The sequence below is a fragment of the Pollachius pollachius genome (assembly GCF_949987615.1).
Source record: "Pollachius pollachius genome assembly, chromosome: 16".
NCBI classification, from domain to species: domain Eukaryota; kingdom Metazoa; phylum Chordata; class Actinopteri; order Gadiformes; family Gadidae; genus Pollachius; species Pollachius pollachius.
The window spans coordinates 14,774,557-14,797,954 of NC_136949.1; the positions used below are offsets into that span (position 1 = coordinate 14,774,557).

General features: G+C 46.9%; 1 protein-coding gene across 1 annotated transcript in view; it reads right to left on the reverse strand.

Annotated features, from left to right (window-relative positions):
* The window catches only part of ryr3 (ryanodine receptor 3), a gene marked incomplete at both ends in the record, with an annotated part of 112,984 nt that overhangs the window by 84,873 nt on the left and 4,713 nt on the right, over positions 1-23,398 (reverse strand). Inside the window, 11 exons of the mRNA XM_079753193.1 lie at positions 1,479-1,635; positions 2,817-2,891; positions 3,727-3,820; positions 4,064-4,163; positions 6,808-6,920; positions 7,304-7,382; positions 7,883-7,957; positions 8,856-8,870; positions 11,782-11,802; positions 13,400-13,504; positions 17,524-17,643. Coding sequence (XP_079609319.1) covers positions 1,479-1,635; positions 2,817-2,891; positions 3,727-3,820; positions 4,064-4,163; positions 6,808-6,920; positions 7,304-7,382; positions 7,883-7,957; positions 8,856-8,870; positions 11,782-11,802; positions 13,400-13,504; positions 17,524-17,643 — 954 coding nt within the window. The remainder of the gene's footprint in view (positions 1-1,478; positions 1,636-2,816; positions 2,892-3,726; positions 3,821-4,063; positions 4,164-6,807; positions 6,921-7,303; positions 7,383-7,882; positions 7,958-8,855; positions 8,871-11,781; positions 11,803-13,399; positions 13,505-17,523; positions 17,644-23,398) is intronic.

The window sequence follows — 23,398 nt, forward strand, 5'->3', positions numbered from 1 at the left end:
GAGAGGAGCCCGAGGTGCGCCGATCACTGCAATCAACCGAGGCTCTGGGATTCTCTTTCAGAATCAAGTGACAGAGGAAAGGTCATGGATCTATATTTAGAACCCTGTGTGCGCTCTGCTTTTACCTTCTACCTGCTTCTCTTTAGTTTTGGCTTTTTTGGGCCGTTTGAACGATATTTTTGGACCAATTTAAAATAGGAAACGCTGCAGAACTCGGTTGGGTGAGAGCACCAACAATAACCAGGGGGGCGGGCGCGAGTGGGCGCGAGAGGCACGTGAGAGACAAGGCAAGCGTGAAGAAATGCACAGCGGTTGAAAATAAAGCAGGAGCGAAAGGCTAGCAACGTAGCGGGCTCCTCTATAGGTGATCAATGCGCTCCTAATTGCCCAGATTTCTCCCTCACTAAAGGGGGCTCGTCTCAGATACAGTGGCTGTGACTCCCACGGACGTCAGGCACAATTATTCCACTGGTAGTGCAGAGTTGAATCATTACCAGCGAGAAGGCCAATGAGCCGTCAGCCAACCCCACAGATGCCCTTTGTAGAAACCCATTCAAGTTAACAACGCCAAATGATATGCAGATGATCAGGAGGATGCATTGAAAGGGCAACTACTAAGTGTTTCAGATGGCTTTCACGGAGGATGAATGCAAATCAGACCTCAAGCCTCCGTTCAATTTGTTATTTTGTGCCGACATTTGAAAAGGAGTTATGTTTTCAGTTTCACAAATTAATTTCAGAGATATGAGCAGAGCACCAGCCAGCCCTCCGCTCTGAAAATAATTATTTCCTTGGAGAGGTCCGGGATTCATCCTCCGGGATAGCGCTCAAAACATCCAGTCGAACTACCGACCAATCGGACGATTTTGTTGTTCTAGGGGGCAGGTTATAATGCAAAAGAGGCGACAGGCAAGGTGCCAAACACTGAGATTGTCCATAGAATGGCCTGTTGAGCCTTATCTTACAAACACAAATAACATGTAAAATAACATTATAATCCTCTATTAAACACAGGTCAAATGAATGTAGCTTTCGTAAAATGACCAGCCTATGCATATATCTATCTTTTGATCAGAGTGAAGCCTTTTTTAGTCTATTTATGGTTTATGGTCTAAAAGGACACGGACAGCCGACGCAGGCACGGCCCATTATGTATTACAACTGGTGTTTCACAAGCAACTGTTTTTTGTTTGTTTGGTAGGAGCGCATTGGAAAAAAAACACATTGCTGTAGAGGGTTGTGCTGGTTTGGAAAGGCTCGGGAAGCACTGCATTTCAGAGCGCATTTCCATAAGGCCTTCGTATCGATCCAACCATAGCCGCTGGTGGACTGCGGAAGTATGCACTGCTCCTGGGGGCCTGGTACCGTGGCCGCAGCAATAAAAGCAGCCATAAAACATGAACATAATTGTTCACTGTGGGAATTTCATCCAACAGTAAACACAGTGAAGAGGAGAAGACTCTCCCCCCCCCCCCGACCTTGGAGGGCCTGAAGCAGAAGGCTGTGGCCTTGGTGTCACACTTCTCGCGGTCCTGCAGCACCAGGCCGCGGTCCTCGGTGAGGGCCAGGTAGTGACCGGTGGACAGGTGGCGCAGGCGGAAGGACTGGTTCCAGCGGATGTGGCTTCCGCTCCAGCTGAGGGGGGGACAGAGAGCCGTTAAAGACCTGCAGGGCACGTCGTCCACCACTGCACGAGGACTCTCCGCCATTACCATATTGATTCATTAATTAATTATGAATTAGAATAGAATCAACGCGGGTAAAATTGATGTAGCCTTGGCGTTATCCTGCAGTTATCTATCCAGCTTTCTCGTTCTATATCTTTTTATGAGACACGATAAAAAGATATAGAACGAGACAACAAAGCTATAATCAGAGCGATGCCTTGTTCATGGTCTACAAGGACAGAGACAGCTGCATTATTTTGGGAAAACGTGGCGTTTCTCCAACAAATTTTTGAAGCATTTTGGTCTTGATGTCTGAACTCTTTTTTTGAGACTTTGCAGTGAGCGTTGTGCGGACGTTATCTGGTAGTTGTGTACGTTTTCCTGAACATTTAAAACAAATGGCAGCCGCAGGCCTTTTGGAGTGTCTGCCGTGGAATGATAGATTGTGCGAGGATGGCGGCGTGATTCTCCTTCTCGGGGGGGGGGGAGCTAAGCACCGTGAGCCTGAGAGGAAGCCCCTGCAAGGTTTAAACGTGAAGGGCGACTGACAGCTCGCTCTGCCGAGACCCGGCCGAGGACGTGACAGAAAAATAACGCATGGATCAACACCAAAAGAATATCTGACAAAGACAAGCAGACCCGAGATTGAGACGAGAAAATAAACTAGATAAAGACAGAAAGGCAGATAACGCAAACCTCTGCAGTATCCCATCGGCTAATTGGATGTGACAACTGGGGATGGAGGAAAGGGTTCTATATATAAAGCACCTCTGTGATCTCGCCCCATGTGGCTGCCACAGAAGATGCTGGCTTTTGATTGCTTAATAACCAAGAAGCTTGTGTGGGTGCACACGTGTTGGCCTGTCTTTGTGTGCACGTTGTGCTTGGTGGGTGTGAGTGATGGTTATGTGCACTTGTGTGTGTGTGTGTGTGTGTGTGTTTGAGCACCAAAGCAGACATGCAAGTGAGTTACTGAGTGATTGTGTATATGTGTGTGTACGTGTGTGTGTGTGTGTGTGTGTACGTGTGTGTGTGTGTGTGTGTGTGTGTGTGTGTGTGTGTGTGTGTGTGTGTGTGTGTGTGTGTGTGTGTGTGTGTGTGTGTGTGTGTGTGTGTGTGCGTGCGTGCGCGTCATGCATAGGATCTCACCTGATCCTGAGGGGCTCTATCCTCCAGAGCGAGCGGGCCCTGGAAGCTCCCTTCCCCGCCTCATAGTTCACTATCCTGGGGGAAGATCAGAGGAGATCGGAGGATCAACCCTTTGAACAAACGTGTCTTTAATGGTAAAGCATGCACACCTAACTCATATGGCTGCATTAAACTCGGGCATGTGCTCATTTCAAGGACTTCCTTTCTACGAAATTGCACCAAATGCCATAAGCCACTGAGGACGCCGTTCCCATTAGTACAAAAGAAAGGTTATGAAGTCAAAACTTTAGATTGAGAGCTCCCCTTCTACCAGGCTGGAGAGAAAGTGACGGTGGTGACGGCGTAGTTCATCATGTGATGGATGGACCGACGCGTCGAGGGACCCACAATGCTGTGCGGCTGATTGCCAAGCGTCGGGACGGCAGTGGGCACCGATGGCCGACAAACTCTGTAGGAAAAGGGGGCTTTGGGGCGTGTGAGCTCTGAGTGGACCGATTGACAGTTAGAGGGTGAATGATGACGCAGCCTTTCTCATCTTGACCATCGACGGAGGGAGTATTTCCCTCAGGCTGGTTATAAATCACTGCCTCCGACATGAGGCAGCTTGAAGACAGCGTGAAATGAAGTCGCTGTATTCACACATTAAAGAAAAAGGTGCTGAAACAAAGCCTGAAACAGCTGTGCCTATAATAACATTAATTACCGCCAAATCGGATGAACCACACAACGTTTTGTTTCGCCTGCTCCCGCTCACTCTAAGCCTCTGACCGGCGGGCCGACGCCGCGGGCTGGGGTCTTACTCTCACTCTGCCCCGTCTGAAGGAGCAGAAGGGCTTTCTCCCTGCAATCCCACGATAGTGGAGACATTGTGTTGCGATATGGGTGTGTGGGAGATTGCAGTGACACCCACCTCTGCTCGGACTCAGTCTTATCCGCTCCGGGGATGGTCAGGCTCTCATCATGACCGTGGCACAGACGCATCACGTGACCCCCGATGAGGAAGCCTGATGTCAATGTGAAGAAACAAAGAAACGAAGCATAGAAAACATGTCTTATATGCAGAGTACTTCGTACCTTTTATAAAGCATCTGCGCTCAGCAATCTTCAGTAAGAGTAATACCTCAATTATGTATTTTGGAAATGGAAAAACCGTGGTCGTTTTTTTGCCTCCATAGACTGCAAACATTTGCGTGATGTAGTATGATGATGATGTGGTTGGCGGTGTTAACAAGGTGGTGTCGACTTGCCTACGGCCACGTTGCTGGCAGAGCAGGTAGGCTGGACGTTCCACAGCGTCTGCATGAAGGAGGCGTCCACCAGGATGTTGCCGTTGGCGATGGAGAGATGCTGCAAGGCATAGGTCAGAAGGTAAGCTTGGCCAGGAGGTTTGAATAGATAACACACCTACAAAACGGCTAAATTACGGCTATGTGTGCCATGTCACTGCATTACTAGCAACTCGACTGTATGCTGTGATTGTTGTCAGCCTGGCTTTAGATTAAAGGGTTTGCTTATGGACTGAGTATAGAGGATGTCTCTTTCTCCGCAGGCACAGTCAATTGTGGGTCGAGTTTCAGGCAACGGAAAATGTTCTGCTATCGATACATCCCATTGCCACATTGCTCTGATGAGAGAGGAGAGAGCTGTGCTGCCCAGCGCAGGGCCAGAGGCCTACATGTGTCTGTGCAGATTGCCAGCGGGGGTTTATGATGAAGGTGAGAGAAGAGAACGGAAATATAATCACACATTCCAGGTGTGCTTGTGTGTGATGGGGGGTGAGAGGAGTGATCCATCAGCAGGAATGATTCTTCATCCGTTAGAGCAGGTGGATGTGGATAGCATCCACTTGGGTGGGGGGGATGGGGGGGGCCGGAGCACACTGAGAGAGGGTTTTCTCTTGATGGACAGCTCCTGTCGTTCTCCAAGACATTGGCCATACACAAAGGCTCTGGGTTTAAATCCTAATTTTCACAGTTCTGTAGGCATACATGAGCAAGATTCCTAATGTCTACGTGCTCACTAACGATATGCATCTAAACATAATTCACTGATAGTCTCTTTGGATAAAAGGGTCTTTCACATATGTATGTATATGTGTGCCATTATGGAATGGGACACATTTGCGGAGTAGGATGACCTTTAAAAATAAGTGAAGACGTCCTGGGGATGCAGTGCCAAAAACAGATGGTAGCAGTTTACCTGCCACTACACTCTCTCTCAGTGTGTGCGTGCGTGTTTGTGCGTGTGTCTTTGATGGACACAGAGTGCAATAACCTCCCCAGCTGGGTCCAATAATTGAGAAGAAGTCCCCAATCCCCATTGTACTCACACTTTACTAGTCCAGGATCCACAACAGGCCTTTTAAGGTTAGTGTCTCTCCCAAGAGCTCCACAGCTCAGCCCTGATTGGGTCTCAAGCAGTAGCCATCGAAAGACTGGCTATACTAATAAGAACTGGGTTATTTTATCGTTTTTGTTCGCTGTTATCCTCCTGGGGAAATGACGATTAGCACAGGATTAGGGTGCCCTGGGGCTTTGAAAGTAGCACTTCTGCTGCGGATTACGAAGTCTCTTGGCCTACAGAAAGAATCCAGGACTAGGTGTGGAATTTTCCTGCTAGCGTAGAGAACAGTCTTCATGCTTTCTTCTATTTTCAATGGTACGTTCGCCTTCCTTAAAGGGCTGATGCAGAGTCTGGATGCCTAAGTGTGTTGACCGAGTGTTTGACCCCTTCCTCTACCTCTCACTATCCATCCATGTCTGCCTCTATCTCTCACATTCCATCTATCACTGTCTCTACGTCTCACTATCCATCTATCTGTCTCTACCTCTCACTATCCATTTACAGTATCTATCTCTATTCCTTGTCTCTATCTCTCATTATTCATCTCATATATATATATTACCCTTCTGGCTCTGTCTCTCATTATCTCTATCTCTCTCTCCCTCTTCTTCTCATTATCTATCTAGCGTTGTCTCTCTGCCTGTCATTAAGTCTCTCTCTCATTGTCCATCTAGCTCTGTCTCTCTGCATCTCTCTCTCTCTCTCTCTCTCTCTGCGTGTCTCATTCGCTTGCTCATTGATTTTGCTATCCCTCCCTCTCCCTAACTCTATTTCTTTGTCTGTATCTAAATGCATGCCGGCGCTCTCTAACACAATCCTCCTCTCTAAAAGACCAGCTTTAATACAGCTTGCAATACATTTAGTTTAATACCGCGGTCAGCGTTAACGATGGGATGATGATACTAATACTACTAATAAAGTGAATGCGACCGCTCAAACTGTTTATCCGTTTCCATTGGGATTTCAAGGTTGTTTTTCCCCCTTCTCCCCAACAAAATGCCCCGTCACTCCGACGCCGGCTGTGGACGGCCCCTTGTCTGCGGCAGGCTGTAAAGGTTTCAGAGACGCTGTCTGAGGAGGAGAGAGGAGGGGAGCTGAGGAACACACACTGCAGCTCCTCCTCCTCCTCGAGCCCCTCTTCCTCCCTCGTCGTCTCTGCTCTCTGGCGCGCCAGCCAAGCCCGTGACGGCCACATAGCCCCGGCGCCTCCGGAGCCACCTGAGACCCCTGCTCGCTCCCTGCCTTTCTGCACGTCCTCAAATAAGGAGCTCAGGGCGGGTGGCCCCAGAGGGAGACATGAGATGTGACCGCTGCACATGAGTGCGTAATACAGTGCAGCCTGCCATGTAGGCAGCAGGGACCCCTGCCACAGGCGGTGGCGGAGCTGTTGGCGCTGGGCCTCGTTTGTTCCTGCGTGTTCCAGGGTGTTCTGATGAAAGACAGCACTGGATTGAGGGGGGGTGAAGGGGCGGGGGTTCTCCGAATTACCCTGAAGTCGCTTTGAATGAAAGCACGTGCTCAAGGATAAATAGCAGTAACAGTAGCTAGCAAGCTCCTCTGCTGGGGGCCTTGCCTCCCCCCGTCTCCCCTTGGCGGTGTGTGTGTGTGTGTGTGTGTGTGTGGGGGGGGGGGGGGGGGTGAGACTCACCAGGTATCTCTCCGTGGACACGCTGACCAGGATGAGGTCGTCACCGATGCGCACCTTCTCTCCCTCGGACCTCTGCTTGGACGCGGGGTGAATTGTCCACCAACACGCCTCCCCTGTAGATAGGATCACACACCGAACACACACACAAGCAAGTTGAAGCACACGCAAACCCCGAACATACCCACTCACCTTTCTGTACGAGTCAACCAATATCTAACACATGATTATATCTAGTATAAATATGCATGTGAACACACACAAACACACAGATAATCCAGTTCAATATATACACTAATTAGAAACAATGTAATGCTACTCATGCATACTTATGTATAATCATGTGTATAAATAATGGACAGGTGCCCGTCTGTCCATTCAGAGTGACCACAACACCTAAATATAGTCATGCTCCTTTCTGGGAAGAGGCTCAAGAGGCCGGGAATACCAGGCGATTCATTTGCAGACTGAACCCGGTCGGTTGTCCCGATAATCGTACCTATTGAATCCTCGTGCAGTCCTACGTCGAAGGACAACTTGTCCGTCAGAGACCTCGACGTCTTCAGACACGTCAGGTACTGGGGGGAGAGAGACAACAGCAGACCAGCCTTGTCAACATCATTCCGGCAACACTAAAATGTTACCGACTTGGCAGGTTATTTGTAGTGTTTTTTCCATGGAGATAAAATGGGGTTTTGCAGACTTGACTCAAAAGTTGAATTCCTACTGACATCCAGTAAACTTCATTGACAATTATAGACGATCTTCGTTGCCAAGATAACAGTTTATTTAAAGTCATTGACACATTGTCGCTTCTAACAGGACACCTTGATAAAGATCCAGCTAGTTCATAAGGTGTGCTGCCAGGTTTCGCAATTGGATTCAAGCTAATTGCTGTTATAGCTCTTAGCACCTGTTATCGTCTTGGCTGGTTATGACTATGCAACTATGAGACTAAATGTTAATTAACATCCAGTATACATGTGTAACATTAGCATAATGAGGAGGAGGAGGAGGAGGAGGAGGAGGAGGAGGAGGAGGCCACCCTGGCGTATCACGGTACGGGGGTCCTGCTCACCATGTTGCTGAAGGAGTGGCGCAGCAGGATGGCGTGCCCGTACAGCAGGGTCCGGTGACCGCCCCCCTGGGCTGCCTGTGGGGAAGCGGGGGTCAGAGACATGCCATTGGGCCCACCACATTGCATGAGGAATGCCGTGGTGGTCCTGGTCCCTGCTGCCCTCCTTAGATAGGGGCTCTATGTCTGGGGCTCAGTGTGCCTCTATTTGTGGCCCTGGGGTCGGCTCTCTGCTGGGGGGAACTCAATACCTTAAAGAGTAGCCCAGCTTAAATCGAGCCACCTTCCATTTCTGATACTGAGTGGGTCGAGTGGGTTATTTGCCCCCCATTTTCACACGGAAAACGACGCTATGGCATCGGCGTGTGTTGTGTGTGATGTATTTCCCTGGGGGTTGATTTTAGTTTTTGGTTACTGATGACTTAATCCCAAATCTACTAAATGGAACCCATTTCAACAATTTGACTTAATGCATCATCCTGGTGGTATATCTATCTCAATAGTTTTAAGTTTGCAATTCCCCTTTCATCCGTCAATTGCAGAAGTGATCCTGCATCTAAATTCAATGTTTTGTCTGGATTGTATGTGTGGGATCCATTATTGATACAGTGATCTAGGTTGGATTCAGAATTGACAGAACCAAAGTTGAGTGGCATGATGTTCTACCAAGACAGTGTAAGGCAACTATCTAATTTGCATTTGTGTGTATTTTTCCACAAAGAATGGTTTAACGCACAATTGGGCAAAAGAGAATGAATTGCTCAATTCATCGTAGGTTTCTTCTTTTGACCGCATACTTCAAATGCAATTGTGTGACCAACACGGAGAGAAATAGAACGGAAACAACACAAACAGGACATTCAAGGGCAATTCATTCACAATTCATTCACCACAAGTGTCAGAGTTGAGTAAATGAGGAGTTTAAAACCAGATTGGTTTTAAAGAGTGAAAGCACAAAAAGGGACACTCTACTTACCCTCTTTACCAACTTCTAGAAGCATAAGACAGAGGGACAATACAAACCAAAACCAGAGAATACTGTAGTCAGGGGCAATAAGGTACATTAGTCGTTTTCAGGCAACTGCATTGGTTTCATTAACGAAAAAAGGTACATTACTGCACACGTGGAGGTACACATTGGCCGAGCACCAAAAGATATCAAGTTGAATTCAATGATTTCAAATCAGGATTGGTCCAAAGGGAATTCACTGTTATTGAAAAAAGGCTCACTTAGTTAACGCACAGTACGAAGGAGACTGCAGTCTCCGTGAGAGTATAATGTCAACAGTTGTGTCAGAGACCCTGTCTTATCAAGGATTTATCAAGCATGCGTTACTGGTTTGTTTATCCTCTGGCTTGTACGGCTGTCAACGTACATTTCCACGTCCCCCCCGTCTCCCCCCTTTCTGAACTGACCTAAAGGGAACTCCCACCTCTTCCCCCTGAACTTGACCCCAACATAATACCCCCCACCCCCCGGTCACTGAGCCAGTCCCAGATGGCCTGGTCAGTACGGACGAAAAAGGAAACACAGCTTAGATCAAAAGAGAAATCTGGAAGAGTATCCTGCAACAGCTGGGGAAAGGCAGAGTGAGAGCGATAGAGAGAGAGAGAGAGAGAGCGAGAGCGAGAGCGAGAGAGAGAGAGCGAGAGAGAGCGAGAGAGAGAGTAGGGGAAGGAGAGAGAGAGAGCGAGAGAGAGAGAGAGAGAGAGCGAGAGAGAGAGAGAGAGAGAGAGAGAGAGAGAGAGCGAGAGAGAGAGAGAGAGAGAGAGCGAGAGAGAGAGAGAGTAGGGGAAGGAGAGAGAGAGAGAGAGGGGGAAGGAGAGAGAGAGAGAGAGAAGGGGAAGGAGAGAGAGAGAGAGAGAAGGGGAAGGAGAGAGAGAGAGAGAGAGCGAGAGAGAGAGAGTAGGGAAGGAGAGAGAGAGAGCGAGAGAGGGAGAGAGTAGGGGAAGGAGAGAGAGAGAGAGAGAGAGAGAGAGAGAGAGAGAGAGAGAGTAGGGGAAGGAGAGAGAGAGAGAGAGAGAGAGAGAGAGAGAGAGAGAGAGTAGGTGAAGTGAGAGAGAGAGAGAGAGAGAGAGAGAGCGAGAGAGAGAGTAGGGGAAGGAGAGAGAGAGCGAGAGAGAGCGAGAGAGAGCGAGAGTAGGGGAAGGAGAGAGAGAGAGAGAGAAGGGGAAGGAGAGAGAGAGAGAGAGAGAGAGAGAGAGAGAGTAGGGGAAGGAGAGACAGAGAGAGAGAGTTAGAGATAGAGAGAGAGAGAGAGAGAGAGAGAGAGAGAGAAGGGGAAGGAGAGAGAGAGTTAGAGAGAGAGAGAGAGAGAGAGAGAGAGAGAGAGAGAGAGAGAGAGAGGAGAGAGAGAGAGAGAGAGAGAGAGAGAGAGAGAGAGAGAGAATAGGGGAGGGAGAGCAAGAGAGAGTAGGGGAGAGAGGGAGCAAGAGCAAGAGAGCGAGAGAGAGAGAGAGCGAGAGAGAGCGCGCGAGAGTGAGAGCGAGAGAGAGTAGGGGAAGGAGAGAGAGAGAGAGAGAGCAAGAGAGAGAGAGTAAGGGAGGGAGAGAGAGAGAGCGAGAGTTAGAGAGTGAGAGAAAGAGAGTAGGGGAGAGAGAGTAGGGGAAGGGAGTGGTGTTGGTGGATGCAAGCCGCTGACACATCGGAGCCACGAACTCTGACCTTTTTATGGAAACAACCCTCTTCAACTGTAAGGTTTAGCGTACGTTGGGCCCTGGCATCAGGCGGGGTCCACAGAGGAGGCAGACGGCCCCCCTGCGTCCCGTGGTCCCCTGAGTACCCTCACACCGACCGCGGGGTATTAAGAGCACGCATTATTCAGCGTCTGTAATCCCCCTTCTAATTTGCTACGTTCACTTGGGTGCATGGGTAGTCCAACCAACTATTAATATTGTAGCCTCTCTATAAATAATCCAACTGAACGGACACTGTGGGGCGATGAGTAAATCAAAAGCTACTGAAGTGGTAGGGCTGTACCCCACGGCCCCGGGGTGGTGGTTCAACGTGTGTTAATGTGAGCAGAGCAAAAGAGCAGGAACAGAAGCTGTCCCTACATTCCAGTGTGGGTAAAGGCCAAGTAGTCACCCTTGATGTTCCCTTAAGAGTTGATAACAATACGATGAGAGTCGTAGCATAGTATATTCTAGTATATAGAATACACTGAATCTTGGATTTAGTTCATAATACCTCCACGGTAATGCACAGCGGGGCTTGAAGCCAGGTTTATTTTCAAATTGCTTAAGTATGGATTCCCATCAGTGCCTTGTCTCGGGTTGTTGTGAATGAAAAACAGGATATTGTAAATAATGGCACCGTACTACTGCGTGGTACACTTAATTAAAAAGAAAACGCTGGTCATAACGCACGATACGCCAGATATACCCGGGAGAGAGGAACAACAACGAAGAGGACAACAAAGAGGGCATTTGCAATGGGACACAACTAATTGCACAGTGCATGTTATTGAATAATTGCAAGCCAACTTTTGCATTATTTGTATTAATAATGCAAAAAGCATGTACGTAATAAATTAAAAGACACGCAAAAGCTTGGGCACATGAGGAAGCAAGCACTTTCACCTGAGCCAGGTTTGCTCTCCCACTACATAAGTAGTTTGGATCTAGGTCCAATAGTGTCGGCCTATTTTGAGATTGCTATACATGTCACCTTCCAATTTCTCCCCAACCCTCAGGTCAATCAGTTAACATACAACGGTACCCTTAGACAACAAAAAATGTTGTAAAACACCATACTTTGTATCCTATGTTGACAATCCCAAAATAGGTTGACACCTGAAGAGTGAAAGTGACAAAAAGGTTGCAACCTTTCGTGTCACAGGGTCAGTAGAGCAGGCAAGCACACATGTGAGCACCACCACACGATGAACTGATGGACCTACCCAATGCTCATGGTCAGGGCTCTAGTGACACAAACATACATGGAAACAGCGTTAGCTACTCGGGACAAATGTCCATTAGTCTCTAGTCTGTTGCGACTGCTGAGAGCAGGGGCAAAGGGGCTGGAGACGAATGACAGATGGCAGTGGTGCAGGTGGAATCATTAAAGGACCAGTGTTGCACTAGGAATCATACTGTGAAGCAGCTTTAGCCTCACCACTCTGCCCAGCTTGCGGGGCGAATACAAAGAACCATTTGCATGTGTTTCTTCAGAGAACTTTACTCCCCTGGTACTACTCTCCAAGCGCCTTCCGTTGTTTAATCATTTGCAATTCAAAGAAGCCAATATCCTCAAGGCTAATACACAAGGCAGATATATATTATGTAGCCACACTTTCTAGCTAGAGTCTAGCTTATCTTTGGGTTTGTATTCAAGCCATCTCCTATTGTTACACCTTGCCTAGGGTTAGGGGTAATCTGCAGGGAGAGGATACATTCAATGAAAGGAATTTCAATTAAAGTCTCTGTAATGTATGATGGTACAGTTGTAGCCAGTGTTCCCCCTGCTCACAATGCACGTATATTATTATAATAATATAATGTCACGTTATAATATATTATAATATAATAAATTGGAGCAATTGGAGCAATTCAATAATGAAGTAACTCAGTCCCAGCAATTTAAGGAGCAATTTATAAGATTAGTAGAGTAGTAATGACTCCATCTGTACCAACATACAAAACATTGCACCAATGGTCATCGCTGTGCCTGGGATGCCAGCGGTCTGTCACCATGGTTATCCCAATCCCATCCCATAATAAACAGAAAATCAACATGGCTGATGTATGCAATTCAACAGGACCACAGATGACCATTGAAAAAATTAAATAGCAAAGTCCTCGGATAAAGTTAGCTAGACATTCTTCAAGGTAACACACCAGTGATAAGGATGGTGGACTTGGTACAGGGGGGGAGAGGCGGTAAAGAGCAGACTCCAAGGTGCATGAGGAACAACGTTCCTCATCTCCAGCGCCTCCGCTGGAACTCCCTGGCTGGACATCCATCACTTACCCGTTGCCCTGGGAGACGGATCACCACGGTGGATCCCTCTGCTCCGACACACAGCTCCCCCCCTCTCCCCACCCCCCCTTGGTACCTGAGCTGTCTTATTGGTTTAATCAACACGATTGGTTAGAGGACGCTGGTTTGGGTTGTGGTACGATGGTGTTGAAGCAGACGAAGGAAAGACCAAAGTCGCTGCTTTTACCTCCGACAAGGTTATTAAAGAGTTTGTCTTTCAGCTGTTTGCTTTAGTCTCAGTTCATTTAAATGTGAGGTGCCATGATGCTGCAGTTTCACCATCACAATTTTGTCTTATCGAGCTATTTAAATAATTCAGCATTATAATTTTTATATTTCTTAATAAAGTATAACTTCTCAAAGTACAGCATCATAAAACTATTCCTGTAAACATGTCAAGAGAGTATTCCATAACAGCATCTTGGTGTGATATCATAGTGTGTGTGTGTGTGTGTGTGTGTGTGTGTGTGTGTGTGTGTGTGTGTGTGTGTGTGTGTGTTTGTGTGTGTGTGTGAGTGTGTGTGTGTGTGTGGACTCACCCCTTCACTGTCCTTCCCGGTGTTGGCCAGCATCTCCTGCAGGGCACGCACCGACAGCGACTGCTCCAGGACAAAGTTGCAGACACAGAGGTCTGGAGGAACATACTGCAGGACGCAAGGGGAGACGGATAGGGCGGAGGGGGGGGAAGGAAGGAAGGAGGGAGGGAGGAAGGGTGTGAAGGAAGGAAGGAGGGAGGGAGTAAGGAAGGAAGGAAGGAGGGAGGAAGGTGGAAATCAAGGAAGAATGGATGGAGGGAGGAAGGAGGGGAGCAAGGAAGGAGGGAGGGCGAGAGAGAGGGAAGGAGGGAGGGAGGAGGAAAGAGGAAAGCAAGGAAGGAGGAAAGCAAGGAAGGAGGGAAGCAAGGAAGGAGGGAGGGAGGGAAGGAAGGAGGGAGGGAGGGAAGGTGGGAGGGAATGTAAGGGGGAGGGAAGGCAGAAAGGCGGGAGAGTAGGAAGGTGAGAAGAAAAGAAGGAAGGAGAGAAGGAGGGAAGGAGGGAGGGAAGGAAGGAAAGTGCGGGGAGGGATCAAAGAAGGAGAAAAATAAACAGTAAACAGTCTGAGTGGGCCATGACAGGTAGCTTGGAGCGGCGACACAACCCTGTAGTGGGGGTCAGAAAACAAGCACAGACAACACAACAGATCCCCGGACCACAGGTCCCTGTTGTCGTTTGCCGTGCGGCCGCCCTTGAGAGGACTTTGGCTCAATGTTTCCGTCAGTAACAAGATCAACACACAAATACCAAGTAAAAGTGTACCCACCTCTACCACAAGTTACACTTTACATCCCAGCCCGGCATCCCCTCCAGAGCCACGGAGTCACTCAGTCAATCGGTGCCTCAAACCCAACGACTCATGTTATTACAGCGCCACTACATTCTGTATAGTAAGCAGGACGATTTGAATGAGGGCCAATTCAATTCCGTCGAGGCACCAACATTATGGCCGCGATCTAATATCTGTGCCCCCGCTAATGGAGAGGAAATGAGGGTCATTCATAATCCTGACGATGTATTGCCTTCGTTCCATGTTAGTGTTTTCCTTATCCCTGCCTTAGGGCTGAACCATTGAGAGTCCCGTGGGCTTAAATAAAGAGGACACTTTTTTGTTCAAATCCCTCTTCCTATCGTTTCACAGTGTTTGTGTCAGATAGGTTGAGCTGCACAATTGCTTTTCTACATGCAATTACTTTATGTATGAAATAAAAGTACAAAGCATGACTAAAGGATTGCTTTTATGAATGCAACATTTGAAATGAAGATAAAGACACCATGCCAGAAATAGAGTCAAATATTGAATAAATATTGGATTCCTTTGGCTAATAGACAAAAAGCAAGCTAGCTGGGAGAGCCGAGAACTTTGGGATCTGCCCATTAATTTTAAAATATAACTTGATTGACACGAGTGCTAGATGGCACTGTTGATAAACATTTGTTGTCAGCTGCTATCCTTTCCTATAAATAAACCACAAACCAAATCAATTATGGCTTATCTAAAAACGTCCCCCAGCCATAACTAGCCATCGAGGGTTCGAATCAAGTTCAATAGAACGACTGCGTCTTTGATCTGTATATAGGTTCTGCATTTCCACTAAAGTGTGCCACAGTCAAGCCTTTCCCTGCAGCCATCACCTTCGCTCACAATCATTTGACCTGAAAAGCCCTCCAACCCCAGCTCATCAGCCCCTTTCTTCCCCTCTCGCAATCATTTGGGTCGAGGGGGGGAAGGTAAGGGGATAATCTCCTCTCCAACCACAGTGACTGCTGAACCGGTTACACACAGCGCGTACGGCAGCCTGCAGGAGAGCCTTGCCCTGACTCCAGATGAGCCACTTAGAACGGGGTTCCCTCAGAACCGCTGCTTTCAGGAGCTTTCCCAAGTGGGCCCGGGCATGGCCTGTCGTTCCACCTTTGCCCCCCCCTCGCATAGTGGATGTAGACTTACCCCCGCCCAGCCAGGAGGGCATTAACGTGTGGGGCTGGCATGCTTGATGCGGGGGTCAGTAGGACAGCCTACTGACCCCCGGGGGGGGGGGGGGGGGGGGCAGTGGGAACCGCATAGGTGTTAACGAAGTCTATGACCTTGTTACTTAGCACAAACATGCACACAAATACGCCTGTGCGCACACACACATTCACAGACACACGCACACACACACACACACACACACACACACACCGCCTTTGTGTGAATATTTCCTGAATATATGGATGTGTATGCGCCTGTGTGGAGCTGTGTTTATGCCATGTGTAGGACTAAGGGTTGGTTGTGGCGAGTGAAGTGAATATTGATTTGCAGGAAGTGCACATATGGCTTTGTGTGTATGCATTTGATGCTGCATATTAATCTGTTGGTCTCCTTTATGTAACTGCTAACATTTATTTTTGGATGTGGTTGTGATTCAATATTAGTCTGTGTCCACTTCAGCTAGATCCAGCAATAACAATGCATATGTAGAATCATTGGTAGGTTTGGCTGGTCGGAGTAAAAAGTAAGTAACATTTAATATTTTTTAACTAGATTTATAAAAGCCACGTTACCACTGCCACAAATGTGTATTTTTGCCATTTATCTAGTTTAACTGGGCCAAAGCTACAGTAGGTGGTGGAGTGGCCTCCTGAATATCGAGACAGAGTCTGGTTCTCTTGTCCAGTCACAGCTGGACCAGACAGAACCAATGCCTTGGCTTGTGACCTTTCCTGTTAGAGTTACTCCTGCCATGAATTATTCATGTAACATTTTCCAATTTTCATACATCTCTCTGTTTCAGTGTTCAGTCTCACCACCCGGGCCACTGGGAGTGTGAGAGTAAGTTTGTACATAGCAGTGACCTTTAAAAAAACGCCTGGCGTTTTTTTGGGAACCCTATAGGGCGGTGGGAAAGAATCTCAATACTTCTCCTGTGTAAATAGATTGAGCATTTTAAAGATTTTTATATATTCCTCCCAGTGCTATTTTCTTTATTTGCAGACAAAAAAAAAACAATTTTTGTTTGAAGTTTGAAGTATGAATATAGAATACAATCCCCCAACCCCCCCCCCACACACACACACACACACACACACACACACACACACACACTCGCACAGATTCACACAGTCTCTATAGTCGTTTTACAGTGGCCGCCCAGCCAAACGGTGTCTGGAGAGATGCCCTAAGCTCAGCAGTCTAATCCGTAGGCCTGCCCTTGCAAGATGCCATCCCAACTGTGACTTGGTGACTTGACGATGATGTAGATCCACGCATGGCTGGCAGACAAAATTGGAAGGCTCTGGACAAATAGGTTGCGTAGCACTCCCGCACACTCTGGCTGGTCCCTGACAGCCTGGCATCGGGACAGCACCAATACCCACTGTCTCCTCTGTAGCAGGAGGTGTTTGGGTGGATGGGGGGTGGAGCCGGGTAAGACGCCAAGTGAGACACAGTGCATGTTCTCCAACACTTAGACACACAAATAAACGGTTAATATAGAGCCTAATTAGCCTAACCTGTGTGTCTCTTGAGGCAGGAAGGACACCTGAGTGGAGAGTGCCAACACCTTCATACGTTTTCAGATGACAACAACCCCCAACCCTCCAAAGCCTCCACATTAGTGTGTGTCGTTTAAGCATAAAAGGATTTACTTCAACCCAAGCGCTGTTTGTTTGACTGACCTCACTTCCAGAAGTGAGGTCTGAGGGCAGAGCCTTCTGCTGCTATGGCTAACTAACTGCAGATATTGCAGACACCAGCCACAGAGATGGGACATAAACAATGATTGCATCAACATGCTAAATTACTTCAGTTTTACATTAATGTTTACTCTATAGATGCATCTCCTTTGGTGATGACTATGCATGCAATCGGGCCAAATTGGCAGTCGCCAATAGAGATTTTCACAGCAAAGAGCAGAATCGATGATAGTGCAATGGAAGACGATTTCAGTATAACAAAATTAAGTTGAAACGTGTCCAAAAGTTAGTAGCTCGTTAAATGAACACGCAGCTGACCACTGTTCCTCAAAGACTGCAACTGCATTGGTTAGTCATCACAAAATTGCACGCTGATTCAACATATTCCAAAGCTTTGATCTTCGTTCATTACTTTTATGACCTCTATTATTCCACAGCATGCGCCAGAATCTCACCTTGGCCTCGGACGTGGGTTCCAGGTAACACAAACGATTTCCGAGTCCCTCGGCCAACAGGCAAAACTTGCGATTTTCTTTCTGGATGGTGGCCACACATTGGAGTACCACCTCATCATCCTGTCAGGGAGGGAGAACGACAGGGGTTAGTGCTAGATCGCTTAATCTTGACTGGCTCTCTTTGCTTTCTGTCTGTCTGGGTTTGGCCCAACGGAAATGTTTGATATTGACTCTGCATGTCAATAGAATAGCTCAGGAATTCAAACAGAGGACGGGTAGGGAAGATGGAACAATACAATAACAATACATACCAACAATATAGATACACATATTCTTCTTATTATTAAATATAATTATAATAATATAATATATAATAATACAGAAAATAATTCTGACAACTCAGAAGATTGCATTATTTGATAAAAGATAGATATCAGAAAATAGATATGCAAAACTTTAAAACATAGTTTTTTCTAAATCTTATGAAATACAGCAGTGGGAATCAAGCCAGCACAAGTTTAAAATCAATACAGTCCCTGTCCTGTTTCGAAAACAAATCAGCAATTCAAACATAGATAAAGCTAGAATAAACCAAGTTTACAATTACACCGCTTAATCACTATGTGGCTCGAACCCAGAATGAGCCAATATCTCTCCAACCTAGTTCCATCACACCACTGAATGCTCTAAGACAAAGCCCTGGCTGGCCATGCCCTGCGAGAGAGAAAGACCAGCATAAGCCAGAATCAGCAGATCGTACTGACCCAACATCTCCATAGTGTGTGTGTGTGTGTGTGTGTGTGTGTGTGTGTGTGTGTGTGTGTGTGTGTGTGTGTGTGTGTGTGTGTGTGTGTGTGTGTGTGTTTGAGCTTGTGTCTATGCATTTCTTTCCAGTGTACATCCCACATGCAGTGGTTGCCATGGTGGTAGCTCCCAGCAGCTCCGCTAGGAGAAAACCAGACAGAAATAAAGATAACCAAGCTATTTACAGTCAAGCGTGGTTTATGTTGTATTTAAAGCTCTACCTGTATGGCTTGAAACAGATTAAGTTCGACAATGCATGGCATCCTGTCCGGAACGTATTACCTCATAAATAGTCCCTCGTTATGGAATAATGGATGCACAAGTACTCAGTCAACCCAACATTGCTAAAATGTGGTATAGTGTTTCGCCTGTGCACCACTAAACAAATGTCACTGTTTTATGAGGTCAAACCACGCATGGTTTTATGATTGGCTGCCCTCCGCAATAACAACTAAGCTGACCTCATGTACTACTTAGAATGTGCTGTATGTGCAAAATCTAGGATAGATTATTTGAGTGCCATCCATCAGCTATTATGAGTCAAAATGCGTTTGAGTTGAGACTTCTTTGGTTTTTTGGTTTTCAAATCTTGCTCTCTCCCACGCTTCCCAGCTCTCAAATCTTACCGATCGCACCTACAAATGTATCAGTATTTCATTGGTGTCTAAATGGATGAACTGTGTGTCTCAGAGTAGGAAATGTGCCGGAGATTGGGTCCATAACAGAAGTGTAAAATTATATATAAAAGGTACCTAAAGTTTATGTTAAAGACGAAAACAAACAGCTATATAAAACATCTATCTGTTAAGTTGAAGCTCTCAATGGATTCAATCCAATCTCTCTAAACCGTGTCCAGTTCCAGGCAGACAGATATGTACGCACACAATCGGCCCTACCAATCAGCGATCAACCCGACATACGAGGACCAAAATAAAAACATAGACATGACGTTAGAGCAGGTCGGCGAGGTCGCCATCTTAACATCTTAGGAAAATAATATGTCAGGAGGGCCAGCAGCGCTCCCATTGGTCCAAGGGCCGCCATGCTTGCGGAGGGCCCCAGACAGGTCATTACAGAGGACCTAAAGAATTGATGCTGGCTCTGAATCAATAGCCCCCCCCCCCTCACCCCGCCCACCCAGAGACCCGCCCCTCCAGACCCTGGGAGACTAGACTACACAGCTTGTTGTTCAAAGCAAGCAAAGGGAAACTTTATGAGGCTGAGGGCGCATCCGAGATTTGTCACCTCATTAAAATTAAGTAAATTTACATCTTTTTTCAGCCCAGAGCATTCCTTACGCCCAAACCCGCTGGTTCTTGGCGCCCGGACAGATTTGCTATATATATTTATATATTATAGATTCATGTTCAGCTCATCGTTCGTATTTTTTATTTTCACACAATGCCATCCATCCATTTTTCTAAATTTTCATTATTAATAAATAGAAATATAACTAGTCCAGCACGACCCCTCAAGGGAGCAATGAGGCAAAAATAAACATATAAATCAATTTAAATACATTTAAGATCCCCTTAGTGTCGACTCAGAAGTCGAAAGAAAAAAATAATTTTAAAACACATATTTTTTATCATTATATATTCTTTCCATATACATACAATCAATATTTTTAAATCATTTGTATTTGTGCTTTCAATTCAGTGACGTCGAGTCGTTAAAACTCAGTTCTCAAGATTCCCTTTTTAAATAAGAGCTGGTAACCAGAGAGCGAGAAGCACTCTTAATAGGTCTCTCTCTCTCTCTCTCAGCACAGCGGGAGAATCTAGCATGTCCGCAGCAAAGTGATCCTGGCAGTAGCGGCGGCAATAGCGCCGGTCATCTGCTAGACAGCTAAGGACCCCTGTCTATGTATAGCCCCCACCCCACCCCCTTCACGCCTGGGGCCGGTGAAGAAGCTGGAGGGGTGTGGGGTGTGTGGGGGAGAAGAACCAGCAGCTCAACCCTTCTGTACCCTGGCCCACCCTTACCCTCTCCGACCCAGCCCAATGCTCGCCCATGATTTTTCTCCCAATCCGTGGACTATACCCTCGCCTCAAAGGCAGACTTCCAAAAAACGAGTTGGACCACAACAATAACAACAACAACAACAGGTGTCCGTGAACCGGCTCTCTGATTTCAAAAACCTGACCATCTCCCTATCTCGTTTTTCTCTCTGTGCATAGTCGCTGAGCTTCTGCTGGACAGCAACAGGTGCATCACTTGTGTGTGTGTGTGTGTGTGTGTGTGTGTGTGAGTGGCCCCGAAGCATCTCCGCTTGGCCGAAACCCGAGAAGTTGCGGCGTTCCGGCATACCAAGTGAACTCCCAGCCCTCGAACCCGCTGCTGCTGCCGCCGCCGCGGCCACGGATGTGAACTTGAGAAAAGGTGAACCTTTTCTATCTCCCCTGCGGTGAGGCTACTTTGACGCATGGGGGGCCGGTGGGGCACAGACTTTTTGGTGGAAAGGACCAGACCATGCGGGAGAATGGACCCCTTTCTCCTGGCCTTGTTCGCGCTGTGTCAGGTCTAAGACGCACGGCGGAGTCTAAATAGCTGCTAGAGTAGCGCAAGGGTGTGGGGCGAGAGGGCTCGTGTTCCCAGTAAATGTCAGGCATGGTGATAAATGGGGATTAGAGCGGGGTTTTTCATGAAGCTTAGCTGAGATTAGGGAGATCAGAGTAGATATTGTATATGTGCTAAACGGTGGCCTATAGACTGTAGGCGCCTGCGTAAAAGATGAGCCCGCATTACTTGGTTGCAGCGAAATTCAAGTGTTTAGCACCCCGGAGCCCAAACTATAAGGAAAGGCTGCACAAGTGAAATCAGAGATAGACCCTAGCCCATTTGCAGGGAACACATACTGTCATGCCATGGGAGTGTGACACAAAACCAAGGGCCAAAGAGCTCGAGACACTGCCTTCAGGGGTTGTGAGTTGTCTGTCTGTCTGCTGTGCAAGGTAGTTGAATGGAGAAACCGAACTCGGACATGAGCAGGAAATCAGAGAAGTAACAGAGATAGAACTGTTAGGGCAGGTCAGTTGCGACAGTTAATCAATACTGAAGGACGTGAAAGAGCTAGTTTGAAATAGAAGAAAGGCACCCAGACATACAAAACAGCAAGTGTGACTATCATCATTCCAAAATCAAAGCCTAGCAACTTGCAAATAAGTTCACAGCCATCTTAAAATAGCACTTGTTCATCAGCTTAGCTCTTTGCTTGACTGCCTGCGTGACACATTCCATACCATTACCAAAGTGACTCCAAAAACAAAAAGAGGCAAGAGGCTCTTTTGTTGTCACATCATTACACAAAATGCATCTTTAATCTGTTTAGCTGTGTGAGGTACATTACATACATTCAACAGTCTTGTCCATCCAGACTATACAACCAAATAGTCACAAGAAGATAGTGACTTTTGTTGTACTCTGTTGTAAATTGTACCGCATAAGAGTAAGAATAAGAGTAATCCAGATCCACAAATACATATATATATATATGTATATATAAATATATGTATGTATATGTGTTTAATTACTCGGTAATTCTGAATAATCCTTTATGTATGTGAAATAAAGCAATATTATATATTCATAATAATATGACTTAATCAATTCTGTGGTCTTTGTGTTTTGTTTTTCGCAGTAAATACAAAACTCATCTAAAATTATATTTAAAGTCCCAGCACATGGCAATTGCAATTTCCACAAAACAGTTGTTAGTGACAAGATAGAAATCCCTCGATGTTGTTACTGGGATCCATAACAATGCATTTAACATTGTGCCAATACTTCCTACCTCATTACCTGCATGCATGCCTTTGCATGCATAATTGGATGGGTTTCAGACTGCTTGTGTACATTTGTGTCTCCAAATTGCCAATTTACATGTGAATTCATCAGATATAAAGCGCTTCTGTAAACACAATGAAAATCATCTTAGGTTACCATGAACAAAAGGTTCCCACACCAGTGGTTAAATGTAAGATGTAAGTTAAATGAATGCCACATGCACACACACCCACACCCACAAACAAACACACCCACACCCAAACACCCTCACATATATTCTGCTGTGGTTCAAGTCGCTGTAAGAAATTGGATTGCTTGACCTTAGCCTGCTGAGTGAAACTCAGATCAATCCTTGAACTTCAGGTGGCCATGGCACGGCATGCGTGTGCACGCTAAGTGTGAGAGTCTGTCGGTGGTGACTGGTGGTGGCACTCAAACAAGGTCTCCGGGATGCACATCAATGCGTACTGTCCCCCAGGGTTACAGTGGCAGCGTGCTGCTGTTGCCGGTGCGGTGCAGTTTGGCATTCGTGATGGTTGGAAGGAAATTGGCATGCAGACAGTGTTAAGAAGTGGAAGTGAAGACTATGGTAGCAGAGTGACTGAAGCGGTGTTTTCATAAAACTAAGCCATCACAACCTATCCAATTCCATCACCCAACCAACCAACGCACACACTTCCAGTACACACACACACACACACAACCCATCCCACTAGCCCAACCTAAAGACCCCACCCAGCACCATTCATCCCTAACTGCCCCCCCGGCAGAGGAATAGCAGCGAGCTGAGAGGCGACGTGGTAGAGAGAAAGCTTTAAAAAGTGTTGTAGGAAAGATTTAAGACCGTCATTTGTTAGAAAAGCTATGGCCATCAATCAGCTGTTAGTGAGGGAAATATTGCGGGGGGATATCTATTTTAGTTGACTGCACCTGCCTCTGTATGAGACTATTTAGATATGAGTCCGCTCCTGGCACGATTCTGACCAATCAGAGCATCTCCTCACTCATTGGCTGGGGCAATCGATCTTGCCGGTCAATCACTAGCTCCAACAGGAGGGTGAATGTAATACTTCTCAATGGCAGAGACGAAGGGAGGGAGGGAGGGAGGAGAGAGGAGAGAGGGAGAGAGGGGAGAGGGAGGGAGAGGGAGAGGGAGAGAGGGGAGAGGGTGGGAGAGAGGGAGGAGAGAGGGAGTGAGGGAGGAGAGAGGGAGGGAGAGAGGGAAGGAAAGAGGGAGAGAGGAGAGAGGGATGAAGAGGGAGGGAGGAGGGAGGGTGGGGAAACT